Source organism: Carlito syrichta, unplaced genomic scaffold, assembly GCF_000164805.1.
Source record: "Carlito syrichta isolate Samal-C Ts95f unplaced genomic scaffold, Tarsius_syrichta-2.0.1 Scaffold303134, whole genome shotgun sequence".
Lineage (NCBI taxonomy): Eukaryota > Metazoa > Chordata > Mammalia > Primates > Tarsiidae > Carlito > Carlito syrichta.
In genome coordinates, this window is record NW_007247230.1 from 124,735 (window position 1) to 147,589 (window position 22,855).

The 22,855-nt window shown below is 52.7% G+C and overlaps 1 protein-coding gene across 2 annotated transcripts in view; it reads left to right on the plus strand.

Moving 5' to 3' along the window:
* The window catches only part of DGAT2 (diacylglycerol O-acyltransferase 2), a 35,723-nt gene extending 13,549 nt beyond the window's left edge, over positions 1-22,174 (plus strand). The window contains exons 2-8 of one of the 2 annotated variants that reach the window (XM_008057821.1): positions 2,343-2,471; positions 7,072-7,179; positions 7,559-7,629; positions 17,762-17,966; positions 18,548-18,722; positions 20,082-20,284; positions 21,871-22,174. In XM_008057821.1, the coding sequence (XP_008056012.1) occupies positions 2,343-2,471; positions 7,072-7,179; positions 7,559-7,629; positions 17,762-17,966; positions 18,548-18,722; positions 20,082-20,284; positions 21,871-22,025 (1,046 nt within the window). In that variant the 3' untranslated portion in view covers positions 22,026-22,174. The remainder of the gene's footprint in view (positions 1-2,342; positions 2,472-7,071; positions 7,180-7,558; positions 7,630-17,761; positions 17,967-18,547; positions 18,723-20,081; positions 20,285-21,870) is intronic. The other variant, XM_021712219.1, reaches the window with a different exon arrangement.
* Positions 22,175-22,855: the final 681 nt, after the last annotated feature.

The window sequence follows — 22,855 nt, forward strand, 5'->3', positions numbered from 1 at the left end:
CAGTTCACTCACCTCGGCCTCCCAAAGCGTGGGATTACAGGCTGAGCCACTGAGCCTGGCGGATCCTGCGTTTCTAACCAGCATACAGGTGATGCTGATGCCACCTTTCCAGACCACACCTTGAGTAGGAAAGTGCCAGAGTACATTGTCTTCTCTGTAGCCACCTAACCTAGCCCTGCCAGCCATAGTTCCTGCTTCTCTTCATCTTGCATAGCTCATGGAGGTAGAGCCAGCTGCTGGAAGGTGGCTTGGCAGGCTAGCCCTTGGATCAGGGGTTCAGACCTGCACTTGGACTCCACTTCTCTCCCTCATGCATTCACCCAGGCCTGTCACTACCAGAACCAGGGTGGAAGGTCAATGAGACCCTTAGGGGTAAACGTGTGACTAGGTTATCTGCACAGCTAGGTTATCTGCACAGCCTCACTGCTGGACTGGTTAAGCAGGCTCTGAGCATGTCGCACCCATGGACCTTCTGGTGGACCACCTGTGGGCAGAGCCCTTCACACACAGCAGCTACTATGGGAACAGGGAGGTGCTCTGAGCGGGGCAGGAATCCCGGGTTTCAACCCTGGCTCTGCCACCTACGGCCTGGGTAACCCTGAGCCAGTCAGTATCTCTCTCTGGGCCTCCATCTCTCTGACTGCCTACTGTACTAGATGATCCCAGAGGGCCCTCAGACTCCCCTATGGGTCGTTGGGCAAGTCTGGAGGTGGCAATGTCCTGTGCAGATGGAACTCTTATTACAAAGGAGTAGAAGGAACAATTCTGAGCCGAGCCCCTGGAATGACTGACTCTGTGGCCCAGCCTGTTTATTTGTTTTTGTGAGTTCACGTAAGCACCCACCCCAGGTATGCCTGTGAAGTTATTAGATGCTACTGAGCACAGGAAGTGCTGTGCACCTGGGATCACATAGTGCAACCAAGGCTTGGATTGGGTCTGACTCTTCTGCTTGGTATACAAGCTCCTTCTCTCTGATCTGTCACCCCAGGTATAGGGGACAAGATTGGTGTGTCCGCCCTGAGGCCTAGCATTTCCTACCTACATCCTAAAAGCAATTGCTTCACTTTCAGCTGATGAGGAGAATGTGCCTTTCTAAACTCTGCTGTGACCTTGCTGCTCTACAGACTTTGAAAAAAACAAAGGCTTGAGTGTAAGCCTCTAAACCCCTCTCTCGTGTAGATAAGGGTGAAAGGTCATGAGACCCTCAGAGACAAGATCGTGACTAAGCCATCTGTGCTCTGGACCTTGCACAGAGCAGGTGGTGTGAAGAAATGATTGACCAGCACTCAGCAGGTGCTTGGTGAAGATGTATTGACTAAGGGCTTGGGGGGGAGGCAGGGAGGGCTTAGCAGAAGAGGGATTTGAGGTGGCCTGCTCCATTCATCTAACTGCTGGGGAAGTGGGCTATGGATTGGGAACTTTGCCCATATTCCTTCCCAGTGCTGCCTCTCTTGCAGTCACCAGGCTTCCTGGTCAGTCCCATTGCCCATCAGCTGCTGGAGTCCAGGGTGTCATCCTGGGGGCACAGAGCCCATGAAGTAGGCACATCTTGCCCTAACTTCTAGGCTTGACATTTGCTTCATAGCGAACATAATTACAGCCCTTGGTGTCCTCCAGGCTGCCTGAAGCTCACTGGCCACTGGGCCCTTTGGGGGAGCGAAGCCAGCCTCCCTCACCTGATACCTCTGGGCTCCACACATTGGGCCCTGAGGTGAAGCTGAAAGAGTAAAAGCTCTCTGAAGGTGGTAGTGGTTGGCGGAATTGGCAATGTTGGGGGTGGGAGCAAGAGGGCTCAGCTCCTTAGAGAAGGGGTCTCAGTCCCAGGCTAAGGGTGCGTGGCAAGGATTGGGGATGCTCAAAGTACACTTGGAAAAGAAAACATTGCAAATTGGATGTTGAACTTCTGTCCTTGGCCTCACTGACACAAATAGCACCGATTAAATATTTGTACAAGATGCGGATAAAGGCTAAGGCCAGGAGTTTGACTGGGGCAGAGGGGAGGGTGGAGAACTGGCAAGTGCAGGGCATCTTGCTGAGGCCCAGCACCTGGCTTGCCTCCTTAGATTCCTCATTGGTCTCTAGAATGGCACCCCCAAAGCCCATGCTTTCCCATAGTGCCACCAGCAGACACTTTCCTGTGGTGTATGGAGAAACAGGGACCCAGGGAGGTGTGTAAACAACCCAGAGTCACAAAGCCGAGGGGTGGCAGGCCCTGGATCTGAACCCAGGTCTGTCTGGTTCTGGGGTCCATGCTCCTATGGGAGGGCCTCTGGGAGGGTGGGCTGGGACCCCTGTGGCTGGTGGACCTGTTGACGGTGGGCTGACGTGCCCCCTCTCTGCAGGTGCCGGCTCCAGCATCCTCTCTGCCCTCCAGGACCTCTTCTCCATATCCTGGTTCAACAGGTCCAAGGTAGAGAAGCAGCTGCAGGTCATCTCGGTGCTGCAGTGGGTCCTGTCCTTCCTCGTACTGGGTGAGCGGGGGCCTAGTGGAAGGGTGGGCACGCAGGCGGGACTACCTTCCCAGCAGATATTGGAGCAGGAGCTCTGCTCTGCAGGAGCAAGGGGCTACGAGCAGCCCTTACACGGGATGTCCCACAGCATCATCCCACTTCCACCTTTTGGGTTCCAGACAAAGTACTCTACCCCTGGGCACGCATGAGGATTCACTGAGGCTCAGGGGAGGTGGTGGCATGGTTCCCATTTCACTGATGGGAAACCTCATGTCTTCAAGAAGGTAGGTCACTTGCCCAAGGTTACTTAGATTCAAATCCAGGTCTGTAGCATCCCCAAAGCCCATGCTTTCCCACAGTGCCACCCAGCAGACACTTTCCAGCAGCCATACTACTGTACCTTGGGGAGGTGTGGTGCCAGGCTTAAGTCCTGAATCTACTGCACACAAATGCTGTGAATGCCCAGGTTACTTGCGCTCTCTGAACATCACCTTCCTCATTTCAAAGGTGAGGAAAATGCTTACTTCACGTGGCTTTTGTGGGGACTGAAGATCAGGAATGAGAATGCCCGACACAGGGCCTGGTGGGTCCCCATGATGTGGGCGCTGTTGTCGGGACGCACCCTCTGACCCCACGCCCAGCCCTCGCCCATCCTCCCCAGTACTTCTCGAGCCTGCTCCCTTCTGTCTCAACACCGCCCACGTTGGCTATGTTTTCTGCAGCTCTGGCTAAGTCCCCGCACTCACTGGTTTGCCATCCACGCCAGGGGCAGGACAGTGTGGATAGTGAGAGGGGAGAAAGCCTAGGCTCTCTGTCCTCTGCTCTCCTAGAAGCCTCCTCTTCCACAACCCCTGTGTCCTCAGCATAGCAAGTAACTTCCCCAGCATGTCAGGGCAGAGGAACTCACAGAGTACACTCCAGCACCTGTGAACCCGTTCCTCTGGGTGACACAGTCTTCCAGAATGCACATGCTGGTAGGGGGTCATCAGGAGTTGCCATGTCAGCATTGAGCCACCATCCTTCTAGCGGGCACAGGGAGGGGGCTCTGAGACCATGTGTGCAGGGCAGAGGGATGGGAGAAGGATTCTGTTTATCAGATCCCTGCTTTGCGGGTAAAGACATGGAAACTCAGAGGTTCAGTGACTTCCTGAGACTGAAGCTCATTAAATGGCAAAGTTGGGTTTGGAGCAGAAGCTCCCCTGGGGAGCTCACCTTACCAGAAGCCCAGAGTTAGCAGACCCGGGCTGAAACAGCCAATCTTCAACCTTAGTCCCAAGAGTGGGCTTTGGGTGGGGAGGGGTCCCCATGAACTAAAAGTAGATGAAAAATTATATGTGGGCCAGGTGTGGTGGCTCACACCTATAATCCTAGCACTTTGGGAGGCCAAGGTGAAGGGACTGCCTGAGCCCATGGGTTTGAGACCAGCCTGAGCAACATGGTGAGACCTCATCTCTACAGTAAATCAAAAATTAGCCAGGCATGGTGGCACATGCCTGTAGTTCCAGCTACTTGGAAGGCTGAGGTGGAAGGATCACCGGAGCCCAGTAAATTGAGGCTGCAGTGACCGTGAGCAGAGCACCACTGTATTTCACCATGGGCGACAGAATAAGACTTCAACTCAAAAAAATTGGCCGGGCTCGGTGACTCAGCCTGTAATCTCAGCACTTTGGGAGGCCGAGGCAAGTGGATTGCCTGAGCCCGCAGGAACTTGGCAAGACCTTGTCTCTACAATAAAATAAAAAATTAGCCGGGCGTGGTAGTGTGCGCCTGTAGCTCTGGCTACTTGGAAGGCTGAGGTGGAAGGATAGCCAGAGCCCAGCAGGTCCATGCTGGAGTGGCTGTGAGAGTGCCACTGCATTCCAGCTGGGGCAATGGAGTAAGACTCCAACTCAGAAAAAAATTCATATATGAGAGTCTTGCACATTTTTCTGTGGAGAAAGGCCTCCATTCTTACAGGGACATGAAGAAGACCTCAAAATGGCCTCAAAAAGACAGGAAGCACTGGGGTGGGGAGCAAAGCAAATCCAGCTGACTCCCTCAGGGCTCAGACGTCCCACCTGGCTTGCATGTGGCCACTTATTAGAGTCCTGGGGTGGGGAGCACAGTGAAACTCCCTCCTTGTTCACGTAGGAGATGGAGGCCCGGTGAGGACAGAGCCTTGCTTAGGGTTACACAAGAAAAAGGTAGTAGGACCTGGGCACGGACCCAAGGACTCCAGCCTCCCATACTCCCACTAGAGCCACATCGGCTCCCTTTACTCCTAGTTGTGCCAGAAGCTGTCACTATCCCTGTCTCAGAAGGTCAGGGCTTGACTGGCAGAGCGGAGCAGCTTGTGGATCCCCAGCCCACACAGTGCCATGGGGACTGGCCCCAAGCTGTGGGTTAACAAGTGATCAACCACAGCCCAGAAACTGGCCCAGCACCTTCTCAATGGCCTCACCTAGGTGGGAGCCAGGCCCAGCTGGACAGGCAGGTCTGAGCTGCTGCTAATTATTACCTTGAGCTGCGTTAGCCATTGCCTTCTTCTGTTTCTCAAACCTGCTGGCAGAGGCTCCGAGTGTTGCAGACTACGGTGGCCCCATTGGTCTCCCTCTGGACCAGAGGTTTTTTCCCATGTTTGTACCATAGAGCCTTCTGGCATTCTGAGGAGAAAGGGGACCCAAGGCAAGCTGCAAACAGCATGACCTCGTAAGCAGCCTTATATTCACACACAGCTTCCCCAAGTATTTTACGCCTGGCCTTTATTTATTTATTTTCATTTTTTGAGTTGGGATCTCGCTCTGTCCCCCAGGCAGGAGTGCAGTGGCATGATCATGGCTCATGGCAGCCTTGACCTCAGCCTCCTGAGTAGCTGGGGCTATAGGCATGTACCACCACACCTGGTTGATTTTTTAATTTTTTGTGGAGATGAGGTTTTGCTATGTTGCCCGGGCTGGTCTTGAACTCCTGGGCTCAAGCAATCCTTCTGCCCAGGTGCTGGGATCACAGGTGTGAGCTACTGTGCCTGGCCTTATAGTTGGCCTTTCACAGGATCCTGTGGGCTGCAGATGCTTCCCTAGAGACTCATCTTCCCTCTCTGTGATGTCACACTCCTAAGCTGTCCTGAAAAACTGGACACCTGGTCACTCTGTGTTCACTGCCCCTCCTAAGAAACTGTACCCTGCTTTTAGCTACCCTGGGGAGAGGCTGGCTCAGGAATCTAGAACAGGACTGGATTGGAGATGAAAAGAGGCCCCCAGTCCCTTGTCCTTAGGCTCACAGAGAGCCTGCGTCTGGCCTGCCTTCTCTCACAGACAAGGAGACAAGGTTTAGCATGGTGGAAATGAGAGAACATGGAATCCCAGAGCCATGCAGACCTTGGCACCCATGACTGGCTTGGTGTCCAGCAGGGGTGGGCACTCAGCAAGGTCTGGCCTCCTTCCCTGGGCCATTGAGAGGGTGCTGGAAAGAGGCCACGCTGTTTCTACCAGGCTGCAGTACCTGCTGCCCCCGGCCATGTACCTAGTGGGGAATTCGGAGTGAGACATCACGTATGGGTGGTATGACATTGGGAAACACTTCATGAAGAGATGAGGTCTGAACTAGACCCGAAGGCTGGGTAAAAATTGGAAAAAGAGATGCCTTGATGAGGGTATCTAGGGTGAGCCATGCATAAACCAGGCTCAGCACGAGCTTTTCTTCCTTTCTGTGCCAAGTTATTTTCCCTTACGGCCGGCTGGCCCAGAATATGGTGACTAAATGGAAGCCAGCTCCTAGGTGAGTCTCCCAAGTGTCCTGCTGGGGTTTGTGAGAGAAGTAGGCTGATTGGCTTTGGCCTTGGACTGCCTGGCCCTCTGCTGTATCAGAAGGGGGCCAGCCCTCCTTCTGGGGCAGGAATTCCCTCTCAGGTCCCTCTGGGGATGGTCTGGGACTTCTCAGGTTTGGTGAACAACTGAAGCCTGGCTCAGAATGTGGACTTTAGAGTCAGACCTGCATCTGCATCCTGGCTCTGGCACTGTCCTGTGATAACCTTTGGCAAGTTATCTCCCCCTTGAACCTCAGTGTTCTCATCACTAAAATGGGCAAAGCAGTCTCACCCCTTGCCATGTGATGCCCTATGATGTCTCAGGACCCTCAGAATCCCCACTGGCAAGAGGTCCCTCCTCAGATGTAGCCCTCAGCCTTGGATTTCTCAGTCTCCGTGACTGGAAGAAATAAACTACTTTCAAAAAATAAAAATAAAATGGGGCAAAAGTCACCCTGCCTCACCCTTGAGACTTGACTCAGCCCACATCTTGAGACCCACAGGCACCTGGCAGGAGCCCCCCCCTCCTTACCCACAGTCACTGTGCCAGGGGGTGGTGGAGGGGACAATAAGGGCAGCATCATAAGAAGCTGAAGTCTGCCTCCTTTGGTGCTGCTGCCCAAACCCCACGGATCCCCTGTGCCCCCAGCGCCAGGACGGCCCATCAGGGCCAGGGAGGTGCACCTTGGGTCCCGGGAGCCTGCTCCCCGAGCTCTGCATTCCGTGGCTCCAGCCAGGCCTGGCTTAGTGCCACAGTAAGCATTCACCCCACCATTGCCCGGAGGGGAGCTGAAGCCCACCATGAGGCCAGGGCCTGACCCAACTGTCTGTCCCCAGGAGTGGCCTGCAGCATCATCCTCATGTACACGTTCTGCACTGACTGCTGGCTCATTGCTGTGCTCTACTTCACCTGGCTGGTGTTTGACTGGAACACACCCAAGAAAGGTAGGTGCAAAGTCCTGGTACCACTCCCACGCCCTTGGCGCGCTCTCCCTCCCACACAGACTCAAGTTCCTCATGGGGGATGCTGTGTCTTTTAATTTAACATCTCTTCTGTGAAAACCACTGGGCTAGTCCAGTGTGCGGTTTGGGTCGGGGGTCAGAACTCCCCAGAGGGCACCATTCTGCTCCCTGCAGGAGCTCACGTCTAGTCAAGGGTTTGCATGGGAAAAGAATATGGAGCCACCCCACAGAAAGGGGCTAGGAGTGCTGTGTGGGGTGATAGCCACCTGCCTCGGGCTTCAAACTGGCTCTGTCTTGTCTGCCTTGTCCAAACTTCCCCCACTCCCACTTTTTCCCAACACTGTGTTTTGTTCCCTGGAAGGTGGCAGGAGGTCACAGTGGGTCCGAAACTGGGCTGTGTGGCGCTACTTTCGCGACTACTTCCCCATCCAGGTAAAGTCTCGTGGGTGTTTTCTTGGAAGGGTGGGAATGGGTGGGAAATCTGAACCAGGCTTTAACCCACCCAGCCACAGTGACCCCCCCCAACATGTGCTGAATCAAACCATGTGGGATCTCCCACTATGAGCATTTGTTCATGCCATGCCTTGCTTCGTGTAGGATTTGAGGCAGCTTAGGATATATATAATGCCATACCAGGGCCAAGAGAAAAATCTGGAATTGAGGGGAAAATACTAGTATTTTAGCCATGAGGGTCAACAGAGTTGACCTTCAGTTGAGGGTCATATTCATCTCTGAGCTTCCTGGAAGCTAAAGCAAAAAGGGAAATGTGACAGTTGTTAGTAGCTTCTTATTGGGAGAAAGGAGAAAACTTACTGGCTCATTGGGGGAAGCAAGACTTGTACTGGCGTTTGGATCTAAGAGAAGTTTCACCTGCGGAACCTACAGGATGTAAGAAGCAGGTGTAGGCCAGGTGCAGTGGCTCACTCCTATAATCCTAGCACTTTGGGAGGCAAAGTTGAGGCTGCGGTAGCTGAGAGTGTGCTGCTGCCCTCCAGCCTGGGTGACAGACTCCAACTCAAAAAAAAAAACAAAAACAAAACAGGTGTAATAACATACGTTATGACCGTTGTATGCCTGTCCTTCAGCGAGCATTAAGGGCAAGCTTGAAATAGAGATGATTTATCAAGAGCAATATGAAGGTAGTCCAGGATTATCTGACCTAACCAGGGGCAGGACTTGAAGCAATAGGTGGAAAGGAATTTCTTTCCTTCCAGAGGCCTTGCAGAAGTAGCCCTTTTCTTAGCCAGTTGCAGGGGGCGATTCCTGTGGGAATAAGGGCCCAGGCAATGTGATGTTGGGTGAGAGAGGGCGAGAGCCTGGGGCTAAAGTGACTGGGGAAGGCTTCTGGAGGAGATGCTTCTAGAAGGCCACCTGAAAGGATAGGCAGCCCTGAGGAGGCAGGGGACAGTGAGTGCACAGGAGGAGAAGCCTGTGGTAGAGGAGGTGGTGCAGAGGCAGAGAGAAGGGGCACCCACTTATTAGGAGCCGTACCCTTCCCCAGGGAGTCTTCTGTAATCCTCACAGCACCCTGAAAGGCAGGCAGAAACGTTTTACAGAGGAGGACGCTGATGGTCAGAGTAGTGAGGCTGATGAGGGGCTGAGCTGAGGTTCCCATTGCTGTCGTGCGTTAAAGCCTGGGCTCTTCCCACCGTAGCTGCTGCCTCTTGGTGCAGCCGAGGCATGGGAATACACTTGGGCAGGTATTCAGGCTTCCCACAGGCTTAGGATATAGACACAGCAAAAGCTCAGTATGACCCTGGGCGAGATGCTGTCCCTCCGGGGCTCAGGCTCCCAGGTACAGCAGGTTTAGGTGAGCTGGATTCCAGGCTTCCTGCCTGCTCACTGTGGGCCGCTCTGCGACCCCCACACTGCTCTTCTGAGGTCCTCTTGATCTCAGGGCCAGCCCTGAGGTCCTGACAGAGTAAGTGTGGCTCATCAGGCTTTCAGTCCCAGGGCCTGGTCTGCAAGCTGAGCAGGCGAGGTAGAGCCATCTGAGCTCTGATGCGTGTAGGCGATGCTGGTGGATTGGGGCTGACGGGTGGAATCCTGAAGGTTCTCCCTGGAGGGGAAAGACCAGTCTGGCTAGCTCACTCAACACCCCAGCCCTGGCATGCCCTACTGCTGATGTAACCCACAACCCACAAAGACAGTGGGGCTGAAGAGGGAAGGCAGCCTGTGTGAGTGTGAAAGTGGCCTGCGTAGTGCCGGGTAGTATGCGTTTGCTGTTGTGAGTCAGTGAAGGAGACGTCTTGGTGTGCTGCCTGGGGAATGGTGGCTGGGTACCCCTACATTCTTCCACTGTCTTTGGTATTGTTGGGGTGGCAGGGCCGGTGCCTTCTGCCTACCCTCAGCCTAAGCTAGGTACTTTCAGGATCTCCCTGCTCCTCAAGGTCAGGGTTTCCTTTCCCTTTTCCGACCTCATTTGACTACAGAAAATCCAAGCCTGTTGTTTCCAGAATGATACTACCTTGTAGGACCCAACCCTCTTATTTGGAAGGTAAAAAACTGGGTCCCGAAGAAGGGGCAAAGACTTGTCCAGACTGCAGTTGAGTATGATGGCAGCATTAGAATTAGAATCCAGGCTTCCTGAATTTGGGCCCAGGTTCTTTTTTTTGTTTGGCTTATATATTATAAAGGATATTGCAAAGGATACAGATGAACACTTGTAGGGCAAGGTATGGGGGGAGGGCACGGTGCTCCATGCCCTCCCTGGATGCCCTCTGCCTCTGTCCAGGAACCTTCATATCAGTTACCAGGAAGCTCTCCGAACGCAGTTCTCTAGGGTTTTTTGGAGACTTCATGAGGTCAGCACTCCTTCCCCTAGTGCATAGGGCGGGACCCTCTCTGGGAGGTTCTTAAGACTCACAGTCAGAAGAGCTGGAGATCAAAGTCCTGCCTTGGGGCAGGTAAAAGAAGGGACAGAGAAGGCCAGAGAAGTTCTGCTTCTAAGGCCTGTCCTGAGGCCTGCCACGCCCTACAGTGTAACAAAAAACTGTGACAAGGGCTATAGGTGTTATGAGCCAGGAACTGTGGGTGAAAATCAGTATCTATAGCATAACATCCCAGGCCACGCCTTGATTTTCCACCTGGGATCACTTATGTCAAAAGAATATACACAGTCAGTAATAATCAGTCTGGTCCATCCTATTGCGTGGAGGTCTCCCAGGGTGAGACATTCAGAGTTGCAGGTTTCCCTTCAATCCTGTCGGTTCCAGAAGCAGAAGTGGTCTTGATAAACACAGCTTCATTTTTCCAGGCACCTGGAATGATGCAGCTGAGAGACAACATCATCTTTTGCTCTAGCTTCTTCCAAGGTGTGAATGTAATGTTGGGGTTCCCCCAACTTATAACCCATTTAGCCATTCCTTTGCTCTGTTAGTGCCCAAACTCTTCCACTTTGGAAGGGACATTAGAATTGCCACTGTGGTGGTCTAGATTGCAGGCATCACTGCTAGGCTACATGTGCCTTCTCCTTGTCCACTCCCATTCAGACATGGTGTGGTATGCAGATGCAGAACTAGTGAGCTGTTTTTTATCGTCAGGCAGCGTGACTGCATTCACTCTTTGTCTCAGTTTTGCCAGATGGAGTGAAGGCACAACCTACCCCCATCAGGCCCTCAGGAATTCTGACATACAGTTGAAAGCCTAGTTACATTTTCTTGCTTAGAAATCATTCCTGCTTCCAGTACTTGTAGCTGCAGCCCTAGTCCTAAGGCCACTGCATCAGATATGGGGGAAAAAATGCCTTGTGTGGTGGTGGCTGGGTATGGTTGGAGTTGTGGCAGTAAAAGTTTTCACCAAGACAGTGGTGAATTAAGAAAGGTAGATTCATTAAAAGGAAGATACGTTGTGAAGGGTACAACAGATAGAGGCAGCATTGAGTGTCTGCTGTCTGCAAAGAGGCAGGGGCTAAGGGGTATTTTTATAAGAGAGGTATCAGGGTTTAGCTGCCGGGAATTGTCTTGGGGTGGAGGGGGGGTTTGCCAAAGGAAATTGCCAGAGGTTCTGAAGCAGCTGATTGGTTGTGGTATTTTGTTTCTTTAAGATAGGGTTAATGAGCAGCAATAGTTAACGAGCAACAAATGGTTAACTACTTTTTGTTTACTGCAAATGTGTTACAGCTAGCTAACCAGCCTTTATGACTCCTGCCCTTATCAGTAGGTTTCTTTTTAACATTTGTGAAATTTCATCCTGAGATTTCCTTCCTCGATATCATTTGCTCAACTGATGCTGGCCTAATTGGGCCTCATATTCCTCCACAAAAAATTTTTCCTTGGAGGTGATTTGGTGAAGAAAGAACAAATTAAAGTTGCTACACCAGTGCGCTCCTCCCTTAGCAAGATTTGCACAGTCACACCAGCATTCACCCTGCCCCCTCTTCCCCAGTCAACCAGAAAAACAGAAAAGTCTAGTGGGCACACTCCTTTAGTCCCACTTGTGTTGAGCGTGAGCACACACTCGTGAAGGCATAAGCCTGCCCTTCACGCTCTCATTTCCCCATTTTAGACAGCTAGTGTTCCAGTTGCCCATTCTACTCTCAAACGTGGAGGAGGATGGGATAGCTTTCTGCCCATTCTTGATCATTGTGGGCTGTACAGCATGTTTCTTGGTCCGAAAAAATGATGGTCAGCCGCCCAAACCCACGATCTTCTGTTTCTTTTTTTTTTTAATGGCACTCTGAGCTGAGCATTTGCATTTTCCAAAGGACAAGCAAAGCCCAGTCTAGAATCGGTATCCACTGAGCATTTCTCTGACATCCCCTGAGACGTGGGCATTTCAGGCTTCAAGATCGCTGTCTGTCTTCCAGTCCTAAGGTTGCTTCAGTTAACGTCCCAGAGCAAGGCAGTAAGTGTCCCCTCAAGTGGAAATTCTCCAATCCATGGAAATTCTCCAGTCCAAAGGCCCAGTAGTCACCGCTGGGAGGTGCTCACAGGATTTTGCCATAAGCCCCGTAAATACTCCACATAAGGCTGTCACAGATGGAGAATTTGTCCTCACCAGCACTCCAGCTTCTACTCTGTACTGTGGGGGCTTGAGCACTCTGACTGATTCCCGTTCAGCATCTTCAATTACTAGTGTTTGATGGGTGGATTTACATGCCTTCTTCTGTCCAGTACTAGCTAGGGAAGCATTCCCCAGTCAGATCCAATGTCCATTCAGTAATTCAATCAGGCCGGGCAATGGTGGCTCGCACTTGTAATCCCAGCACTTTGGGAGGCCGAGGTGAGAGGATTGCCTGAACCCAGGGGTTTGAGAGCAGCCTGAGCAACCTGGCAAGATCTTGTCTCTACAATAAATTAAAGAAATAGCTGGGTGTGGTACCACATGCCTGCAGCTACTTGGAAGGCTGAGGCGGAGGCTACTTGGAAGCATTGCCTGAGCCCAGCAGGTTGGAGCACAGGAGGTGCCAGCCGGGCAATAAAGCGAGACACCCCCCTTGCCCCCCCCCAAAATAAATAAATAAATAAATAGACTTTGTGTTCCCAGCCAAGGGTTGAGCCAAAGAACCCTGGCATAGGTTCTGCTTTCCAGCCTTTTTAATCTCTCTAAACAGGGAGAAATACAGCAAACTGGTTTGGAGCCCTTTACTGTTGGGAGCTCACAGGGGTTCCTTTTGGTCCACCCAACCTTTGATAGTGTTGTACTAAGACCTTTGTTTTAACCCCATCCATTCCCATCTTATCAATTCCATTTCCTAGTAACCACCTAAATATTTCCACCCTGCTAGGACAAGTCCCATCACTCTCCCCTTTCTTTTTCTCCTCCATTTTACCCCATCAATGTTGCCTTTATTCATCTTCTTTCTTAATAATAACCATTTTAAGATTTCCACCTTCCTGGGATAAGTCCTCCTCTTCCATCACCATTCTCTTGTTAATGATCCTAAGGTTTTTATTAGCATCTGTAAGACTCCTAGGGGAAACTGACATAACAAAGTGCATAAGGCTTCTAGGACTGTTCTTCCACTCTGCAGGAGTAATGTCACACGGGTACCCATGTAGAATGGACCCTCTAGCCACAGTATCTACTGTGACCTGGGTCACAGGCCTATTCAGCGGATGAATATCCCTGTCATCATAAAAACAGTCCCACAGGGCTTGCATCTAGAACGTATTCACTGCTTCATCTCAGGACTCCACTTGGCATTATCGTGGGAGTTGGGCAGTCCCCCTTCTCAGGATGAACAGACTTCGAAGTGGCTTTTGTTCAGTCCACCAGGCTAGCTGTTCCGTCAGGTATGACCTCTGTGTGTCTGAACTACATATACCTTCCTGTGATTGTTTAGTAGTGAGCTGTGGCTCCTGCATCAACCCAAATTCACTCTTCCCCTCTGCAGCATTTAAAACCCAAAACACTGCAACCTCAGGGGCCAGGCCCCCTCAGTGTTGTCTCTTGCCGCTGTGGCCTGGTCCTCAAGCCTTCTGGATGAATGACCTGATGACTGTTGGTCAGAACGGGTCAGGCAAGTGTTCCTCCCTGATCTTCAGCCTTCCGAAAGAACCAAAGCAACCCCTGTGTCCTTATCACATCAAGAAGTCAGCTGGAAGCCGGGTGGGGTGGCTCACGCCTGTAATCCCAGCACTTTGGGAGGCCTAGGTGAGAGGATTGCCTGAGCCCATGGGTTCGAGACCAGCCTGAGCAACATGGAGATACCTCATCTCTGCAATAAATAAATTAGCTGGGCCTGGTAGCATATGCCGGTGATTCCAGCTACTTGGAAGGCTGAGGCAGAAGTATCGCTGAGCCCAGCAGATTGAGGCTGTGGTGACCGTGAGCGTGCCACTGCACTCCAGCCTAGGCACAGAGTGAGACACTGACTCCAAAAAAAAGTCAGCTGGGAGCCGGAGCAACAGGACCAAAGAGCCACCCTGCGCCTGAGGCAGGCTAGGGCATTGAGCCCTAACCTGGGGCCAGGGCAGGGCTCTGTCCTGCCTCTCAGGGCCTCAGGCTCCCCTTCTGTGCAGGGAGGATTTGGCCTTGGTGATCTGACATCAGGTCTGACACTCTTCAGGGTTGTGTGACCTTCCTGTCCCACCCCTGGCCTCTTGCCAGTGATTATGTAATGAAGTTTTGCAGCCTTACCTTCCACATACTCCCCGTCTTGGGGGGCTCTTTGTTCTTTGCCACCAGAGCAGCTCAGCTGGTCCTGAGAGTGACCCTCTTCTGGCAGATGTGGGGCTCGTATGTTAGCAGCAGCCACCAAGACTACTGGCTACCTAGAAGAGAAATGAGCAGGGCCCTGGGTCACCTCTCCCTAGAATATGGGCAAGAGCTTTGGAGAGAAGACTCACTGAGCTTAGAATCATCTGTCTATCTGCCTTATTTTGCAGATGGGCTCACTGAGGCCTAGAGAGGAGGGACTGTCCCAAAGTCATATAAGTCAGTAGCAGGACTGGAGTAGGAGCCAGGGCTGTCTGCTTCAGGGCCTATGTTCTGACCCTTGTGTTCCTACCTTGGTCTGCCACCCTGCCATGCTGTGTAAGCTTAGGCAAGTCTCTGCTCTTTTCTGGGTCTGGATTTCTCCCTCTATGTGGTGTAGGGGTGGGACAAGCCTGTCTGAGTACCTTTCCTGTCTGGGGAGGCAGGCTGTGAGGAGTGACTTGCCAGGAATGTGTCCCGGACTCTCATGAGCCGGCAGGCCCGGCCTGGGCACCCTTTTGAGTTGGGATTTTGCCACAGGAAACAGTCAGCAAGAGGACATGGGAACAGGCATGCCAACAGAGCCTTCATCAGCAGTATCCTTCTTCTCCCTCCACAATGGACACTCTGTCCAGCCCTGGGAGAGGGGCTCATGACACGAAAACAGAGCAAAGCTATGTAGGATGCCTCTGTCCTCTGGGTACCACAGTGAGGGCGGTAGCCTGCATTGTGCCCCCAGGCACCGCATTTAACCACATGTGTTCCATCAGATAGAGCCGTGGAGAGAGAGGAAGTGACTGAAAGAGCCAGCTAGGGTCCCACACAGTGGCACATCTCCATTCCAGCAGCCTAGGGAAAAGCACAACCAGATGGACTGGTCAAGATGTGTAGGATGATTCTCATGACCTCCGAAGAGGACAAGTAACTCCTTTCTCTAGATCTTGGTCTCCCATTGTCATCCGGGGAATGGCCTAGATCTTTCAGGGCTCTGCCAGCCTGCTCTCTGCTTGGGTTCTTGGTTATCAGGGTAGGCATGGGCCTGGCTACCAGCACAGGAGCAACTTGCCAAGTTTTCTACCAGTCCTGGTGGCCTCCAGTTCTCCCCCTCCGGGTCTTCCCTTTTGTGGAAGCCGGCACAAGGTGCTTTTGAACTCTAGCTTTCCTGAGCGCTGACTCAGTGGCTGGACTTGTTCTGCTGAAATGACAGAGCAACCACCTTGCGAAGTTCGTGTGAGTCAGCCTTTCAACTTCCCTTGCTGCCCCCACCCTCGCTCACCTGGATTGGGCTGCTGTTCCCACTTACTGGGTGGGTGCTCAAGGTTCTCAAGCAGCTTTACTCTGCTTTGTAAGGGCGAAATAGGAAGAAGAGTACCCATGTCCCAAGCAGTAGGGATGACACTGAGGGAGTTTCGCTGACGTTTCCACACACTGCAGTTCCAGAGCTGGCAATGGCACCAGCCGCCCTGGTCTCTCCCCCTCAGGCCTCTGTCACCTGAGGATTTGGATTTCAGTTTTCTGAGGCCAGAAACCAGCACCCTTTCCCCCAAAACTGCTTGCAGGGTCCTTCACTCAGCCAAGAGCCTCCCAAATCTAGAGTCACAGAAAACCCAGGTTCTTGATACCCTGCCAGTGGCCAGGGACTCAGTTTCCACTGGCACCCGTGCAGGAAAGGGGCCCTTTCAAGCACTCAGGTGGGAATGTCATTGATGTCATCTCTCTTGAGGTAGGGCAGCTAAAAAGACCAATACAATTCTGTGACCCGGGAATTGTATTCCTAGATGTTTGTCTCACAAAAACAAGCTGATATGTGGACGAAGATAAGGTATTTATTGAAGTGTGTCTAAGAGGGAGCGTTGGGAAGCTTTCAAAATGTCCATCAATCACGTTTGAGTCAGTGCTATGATATAGCATGGCTGTGTGACAGAATAATGCAGCGAGGGAGGACAAGGAGCGGAGGGATTTTGATAAGAACACAATAGCTGTGATGTTTGGTAGAGCATGACATAAAAATAGTATCAACCCTATATCCTCAATCTGTGGTTTTGAAAAAAAGAAGAGACGCAGTGTGTCAGAATGTTTTATCTAGATGGAGGTATTGCAGGAGCTTCGATTTCCTTTTTGCTTTCACACACGCGCATATATATATATATATATATATATATATATATATATATATTAAAAATATATAAGTTGGAGTCTCACTCTGTTACCCAGACTGGAGTGCAGTGGCCGCTCCTGGCCACCGCAGCCTCGACCTGCTGGGCTCCGGCGATTCTTCCACCTCAGCCTTCCAAGTAGCTGGAACTACAGGCGTGCGCCCCCACGCCCAGCTAATTTTTGATTTATTGTAGAGATGAGGTCTCCCAAGTTCCCCAGGCGGGTCTCGAACCCAAGGGCTTAGGCAATCCACTCAGCCTCCCAAAGCACGGGATTACAGACTGAGCCACCCAGCCTGGCTTACTTTCCTATATTTTAACAATTCACTATGAGACCTATTTTTCTCATTGGGACAAAATGCTGTTTTGTAAACATGATGTCCTTACGTACTATCCCTCTCAGGCCTGCCACTCTCATCATTTTCCTTGTAATGCTGGGTGGGTGTCTCAGGCTCAGCAGCTCTCATTGCTCAGGGATAGGGAAACTGCACCACCCCCAATCCCCCTCCAGGCTACCTGCCTCTGAGCAGGGGGTGGGCCCTGAGGAAGCCAATCATTGTTTGGAGCACCCCAGGATAGCTATGTGGATAGTACCCCAGGTCAGGTCCTGACTGCTGTAGCCCTACAGCTGACCTCCTCCCCACCCCCACCCCAGGCCGGCTGGCACACGGTCTGTCTGCTTGCCCTGTCCTGTCCTTTCTGCCTCAGAGGTGGGCTGCGTGGTGTATTCTGTGAGCCCTTAAGGAGCCCTCAGGGCCTAGAGCTACATAGATCCCACCTCCCCAGAGCTCACAGTCTGGGGAGACCACCTGGGGCAAAATTGCAGCCAGATCCTCAGTTGCCAAACTCAGATCTTGAACTTTACCTTGATGGAAGCTGGATACCCTTCTTCAGTCTGAGTGACAGGTTGAATTTGGGTTTCAGATTGGATTTGGCAGGGCACCACTGTCAAGGCCTCATTCTGGTTGTGGTGAGGAGGGTGGACCCAGAGGGAGGGAAGCCCTGGTGTGTGCTTGGCTGTGGATCGAGAGGAGTGGGGGAGGACATTGCCGCCCTCGTCCCAGGGGCTCCAGCCAAAGAGATGACTACGAAGCATCAGCACAGTGGCCCCAGCAATGAGAGTCTGAGGTCAGGTGTGGAGTATCACTGCAGTCTTCAGGCCCACAAAGTCCCAGAGGACACAACATGTCCAGTCCCTCCCCTACCTCCAGGGTGTGCTTTGGTACCTCGTCCTGGCCAGTTTCCTCTAACCTAGGTGTTCTTTGCAGCTGGTGAAGACGCACAACCTGCTCACCACCAGGAACTATATCTTCGGCTACCACCCCCATGGCATCATGGGCCTGGGCGCCTTCTGCAACTTCAGCACCGAGGCCACAGAAGTGAGCAAGAAGTTCCCTGGCATTAGGCCCTACCTAGCCACACTGGCTGGCAACTTCCGGATGCCAGTGCTGCGGGAATACTTGATGTCTGGAGGTGAGAGGCCCCCCTGCCCACTGCTGCAGAGCACCACCGTCAAGGCCTGAGCCTCTCCACCAAGCAGGGTGATGCAGGGAGCTGACACACCATCCCAGGCGTGGGTTCTGGCAGGAGATGCAGCCAGTTGCAGGCATGATGGGTCAGGGCCAGGCTGGAGAGCTGGGCACAGTTATCAGGCTTCAACTTGGGTAATACCTTCCCTAGGAAACTTTCTCGGACTCCCTTTTCTGGGCACCCCCAGCCCTGGTGTTGCCCTCTGTTCAACCTATTGTCTGTGGCACCCACCAGCCTGATTCATTGGGATTCCCGGCATGTAGTATCACCTGGCAGAGCTAGGACCCCAGGAAATATTTGCTGAATGAATGAGTTCCCCAAGCAACTTTGTATCATTAGCCCCATTTTGCAGATCTGTAAGCTGCACCTCAGAAAATAAGTAGCTTGTACAAGACAGTGTCTAAGGGGCTGTGTTAGGTCTGGGGCCAAGTCCAGGGTTCTTTCTGTTTTGCACTTGACCATGTGCAAGGATGGGGGTTCATCTGTGGGCAATCCTGACTGCGTTTTCCCCCACCCACCCTTAGGCATCTGCCCTGTCAACCGGGACACCATAGACTACTTGCTTTCAAAGAATGGGAATGGCAATGCCATCATCATCGTGGTAGGGGGTGCGGCTGAGTCCCTGAGCTCCATGCCTGGCAAGAACGCAGTCACCTTGCGGAACCGCAAGGGCTTTGTGAAATTGGCTCTGCGCCATGGGTGAGTGCCTCTCTGCATGCACACACATGCACACACACACATACATTGCTTTCCTGGGCCCAGGACAGCAGGCTTCTCAGGAGGACTCAGCCCCCAGGAAGATATGGAAGGGAGTTAGTCATTATGTCAGGGGGAATTTGGAGCCCACACTGCATAGTTTGGGCCAAGTTTTCCCAGTATAGGCTGGATGTCTGGATATGACGTCTTTGTACCTGGGCTGAGAGGCCAGGCTCTTGTGCAGAACTGTGTAAAGATACACCACTTGGCCAAAATACATCAGGCTGCTAAGAGAGCAAGAGGACAGGAAGGAGGGAGCCGTGGCTGGACACATCAGGAGAGGGCATTTGGAGGGGTGACCCTGAGGACTGACAGGAGCTGGGCAGGTTGGCTTTCTGGGACTCCCTAGAAAGCCAGGCACACGTCTGTGGAGCCCCTGTTCAGCACATTCTGTTTGACAAAGCACATCCATTTCTAGGGTCCTCTTTGATTCCCCTGAATCCCAGCAGGTGATGACATCCACAGTTCCCGTTGGTGGAAACTGAGGAAGGCTGAGCAGTCTGGTCAGGGACACACTGGGAGATGCAGTGCCAGGTCAGGTGTAATCCCAGCACTTTGGGAGGCCAAGGCAAGAGGATAGCTTGAGGCCAGGAGTCCAAGACCAGCCTGGGCAACAAAGGGAAGGAAAAAAAGCAGAGCAAAGTATTTGGACTGGAGGGCTGCTGCTTTCCTCCCATATTTGGGCTCTGAACGACTCCAGGAGAAGGAGGTCCTGGGATGGCAGACCTTCAGCAGTGCTACTGGTAGAGTGGGAGGGTGTGGCCTGCAGTCACACCATTAGGGAGGGTACACGCAGCCTGGTGTGTAGCTTTGAACAGTAGCCCTTTTCTCTGTCCCCTCAGGACCTTGCCTCGTTTTGGGAGAAGAGGCCGTTTTGCAGGGTTCCACCCTGGGCCAGCCCCTGGGGACCTGGTCAGATTAGACCCAGTCCCTGCCTTCAGGGCGCACCAAGGGTAGAGGAGAGAGGAGGGACAGAGGGGGACAACACAGTGTGCTGAGGTTGTGACCCAGGGATGAGTGCAGGGCTGAGAGAGGCCTGGGTTGGCGATTGGGCAGGCCCTGAAGGAGGAGGTCAAATGCAGGTTCTCCAGAGCAGGGAGCTCAGCCTTCCCTTTGCCTGGTGGTCCCAAGGCCCCATCACTAGCAGGTGGGCAGAAGGGGCCCATCAGAACCTGGTGGTGAGGGGACATGATTCTGGTACATGCAGGGAGAAGGGGAGTATTGGCTAGAGTCCAGGGCCTCTGGGCTGTGACAGCAGGCACAGTTATCAGGGTGTGACAGACCCTGGCTTCTCCCTTCCAGAGCCGACCTGGTTCCCGTCTACTCCTTTGGGGAGAATGAGGTGTATAAGCAGGTGATCTTCGAGGAGGGCTCCTGGGGCCGGTGGGTCCAGAAGAAGTTCCAGAAGTACATCGGCTTCGCCCCGTGCATCTTCCATGGCCGAGGCCTCTTCTCCTCTGACACCTGGGGCCTGGTGCCCTACTCCAAGCCCATCACCACCGTCGGTGAGTCCCCAGCCTGCAGGCCAGGACTATCCTGACGCAGGGTACCACATAGCAGCAGAGACAGGATTCCAGTGCAGGTCCCCTGGCCCTGATGGCCATGTTCTTAGCCACGAGGATTCCACAAAGAGTTGGGTGCTGATGGCAGTGATCAGGAGGGGTGGGGTGGAGAAAGGAGCCTTTGCTATGAGCCAGGTGCTGGGACAGAGAGAAAACAAGGCCTGCCATCTCTAGGTTCACAGCATTCATGAGTATATCAGGAAGATTGTGCTATAGCAAAGACCAGCGGGGGACATGATGAGGATGAGTGGGTGCTCCAGGGGCCATAGTGGACCCCAGGGAGGAGCTGACTTGTATACTGCTAACAATAGGAATATCCCACAACAGAGAGGGGCAGAGGTTTCTGTCAGAAACAATAGCCTAAGTTGAGTTCCAGAAGGAAGCATGTGTAGGTTTTTGATGTTCGAAAACAAAAACATCAATATAACTGGAGAAAATAGGCCTGTCAGAAGTGTAGCAAAAACGTGGCTTCACTTGGCCCTCAGCTGTGTTATTCCTGGTGTATTTGGGACAGTTTAGAGGATTCTAAAGAATGGCCTGTGGGAGATGTGTGTGCACGCTTGTGTGCGTGTGTCCACGGGCATAAGCTAGAGATCCCGCAGGAGCATGCGAAACCCTCAGAAGTGGACGTGAGGCCCAGCACCCACACACCGCATTATTATTGTGCCAGGCGTCTTGCTTTGTACGGTTAGAGAGGCCACAGGCCGTTTCCAGGCACAGGTGTGGCTGAGTGGGCGGGTTCTGTGGGCGGGTGAGGGAGTTTGCTCTTGGCCTTAAGACCAGAGAGCTACCTGAGGGTGTGCACAAGGGAGGTCCAGATTTGCATTTTAAAATGATTCTCGGGCTGCTGGATAGAAACTGGGTTAGAAGAGGCAAAATTGGAGGCCACGTAGCCAGTCCAGAGGTTTTTGTGGTGGCCAGTGGCTTGGGCTGAAGGAGGAGCAGGGGAAATGGCAGAGGAGTGCGTGGATTTGGGAGAAATTTCAGAAATGGCCTTGGCAGGACTTAGGACTGGACTGGGATGAAAATGCAGTGGGGTGAGAAAACAAAACAGTGCATCGTGGACACATGCTGCTCTCCCCCCTCTCCCGCCCTCAGCGTACTTTTTAAAGCATGTCACCCGATTCACAGAACTCTCAGAAAAGCCCTGTGAGGAAGGATCCCCATGTGACAGATGAGGAAACAGGCTCAAAGAGGCAAAGTGGCTTTTCCAGAGCAGAGCAGGCGCAACACTGTTTTCTGGAACTGACGACTCTCACAGGCCCTCCTAGCTGAGTGCAGTGGGTTCAGCCAGTCTTGATCCCATCTGCTGCTTAGTGCCTGTGTGGCCTTGGGCAAGTCCCTTCCCGTGCCCTTGGATCTCAGTCTTCCCATCTATAAAGAGAACAGCCTGAGATGAAGCACACAAGGCAGTCAGCACAGTTCCTGACACCTGGTGGGCCTGTAGTACAGGGTCACTGCCATCAGCGTCGTGGTGGAACCCAGGGGGACGGCACTGACTAACCAGAGGCCTCTGCCCCATTCTGCAGTGGGTGAGCCCATCACCATCCCCAAGCTGGAGCACCCGACCCAGCAGGACATCGACCTGTACCATGCCATGTACATGGAAGCCCTGGTGAAGCTCTTCGACAAGCACAAGACCAAGTTTGGCCTCCCGGAGACAGAGGTCCTGGAGGTGAACTGAGCCAGCTCTCAGGGCCACGGTGCTGGAGGAACCAGTTGCAAATCGTTTTCTGCCAAGCCCTCGAGTGCTTTTTGTTCTGTAAATTTGGAAGCGTCATGGGTGTCTGTGGGTTATTTAAAAGAAATTATAATAACTTTATTAAACCATTACAATGTTAGGTCTTTTTTAAGAAGGAGAAAGTCGGTATCCCAAGCTCTTTGACTTCCAGTTTGTCCCGTTCCAGGTGGTGGCTTCCCTCCTGAAATGACAGAGAAAACTCAGTCCTGGGTAACTGGGGAAAAGGATGGTCATTAGTGACTCAGGCCAGTTAGGTGATTTGCCCTTTGCCCCTAGGGAGAAGAAGCTGAAGTCACTTATAATGCAAACACCTCTGTTGCCACCACCCGATATGTGACTGTAGGACTAGTCCCTCTGCCAAGGGAAGAGTCGGAGGGCATAGTTGTTGTATATGTGAGGACAGTGGTGAGCATCTGGAATGCTCTAGCTGCCTGGAATGCTTCTTTCACCCCCCCACCCCACCCCCAGTCTCAAATCAGAGCCTGGGCTGGCCTCCAGGACAAGAAGGGGGGTGGCAGTGGAGCTATTGCTGGGGAGCAGGCTGCCCTGGAGCACCATCTCTTGGAGTATCCGGCCACCCATGTGTGGGGTGGAGTAACTGATTTTCCTCAGGAGGATGACGACATGGACTCAGTGCAGACATGGTCTTGTCCCGGAGTCCATACTTCTCAATGCCTCAGTTTACCTGGCCCATACTCCCAAGTCTGAGTGTGAGGAAGAGGGTTCCTCTTCTGCTCACAGAGGGGCCTGATCTTTCGAGCTGCAGGTTAGTG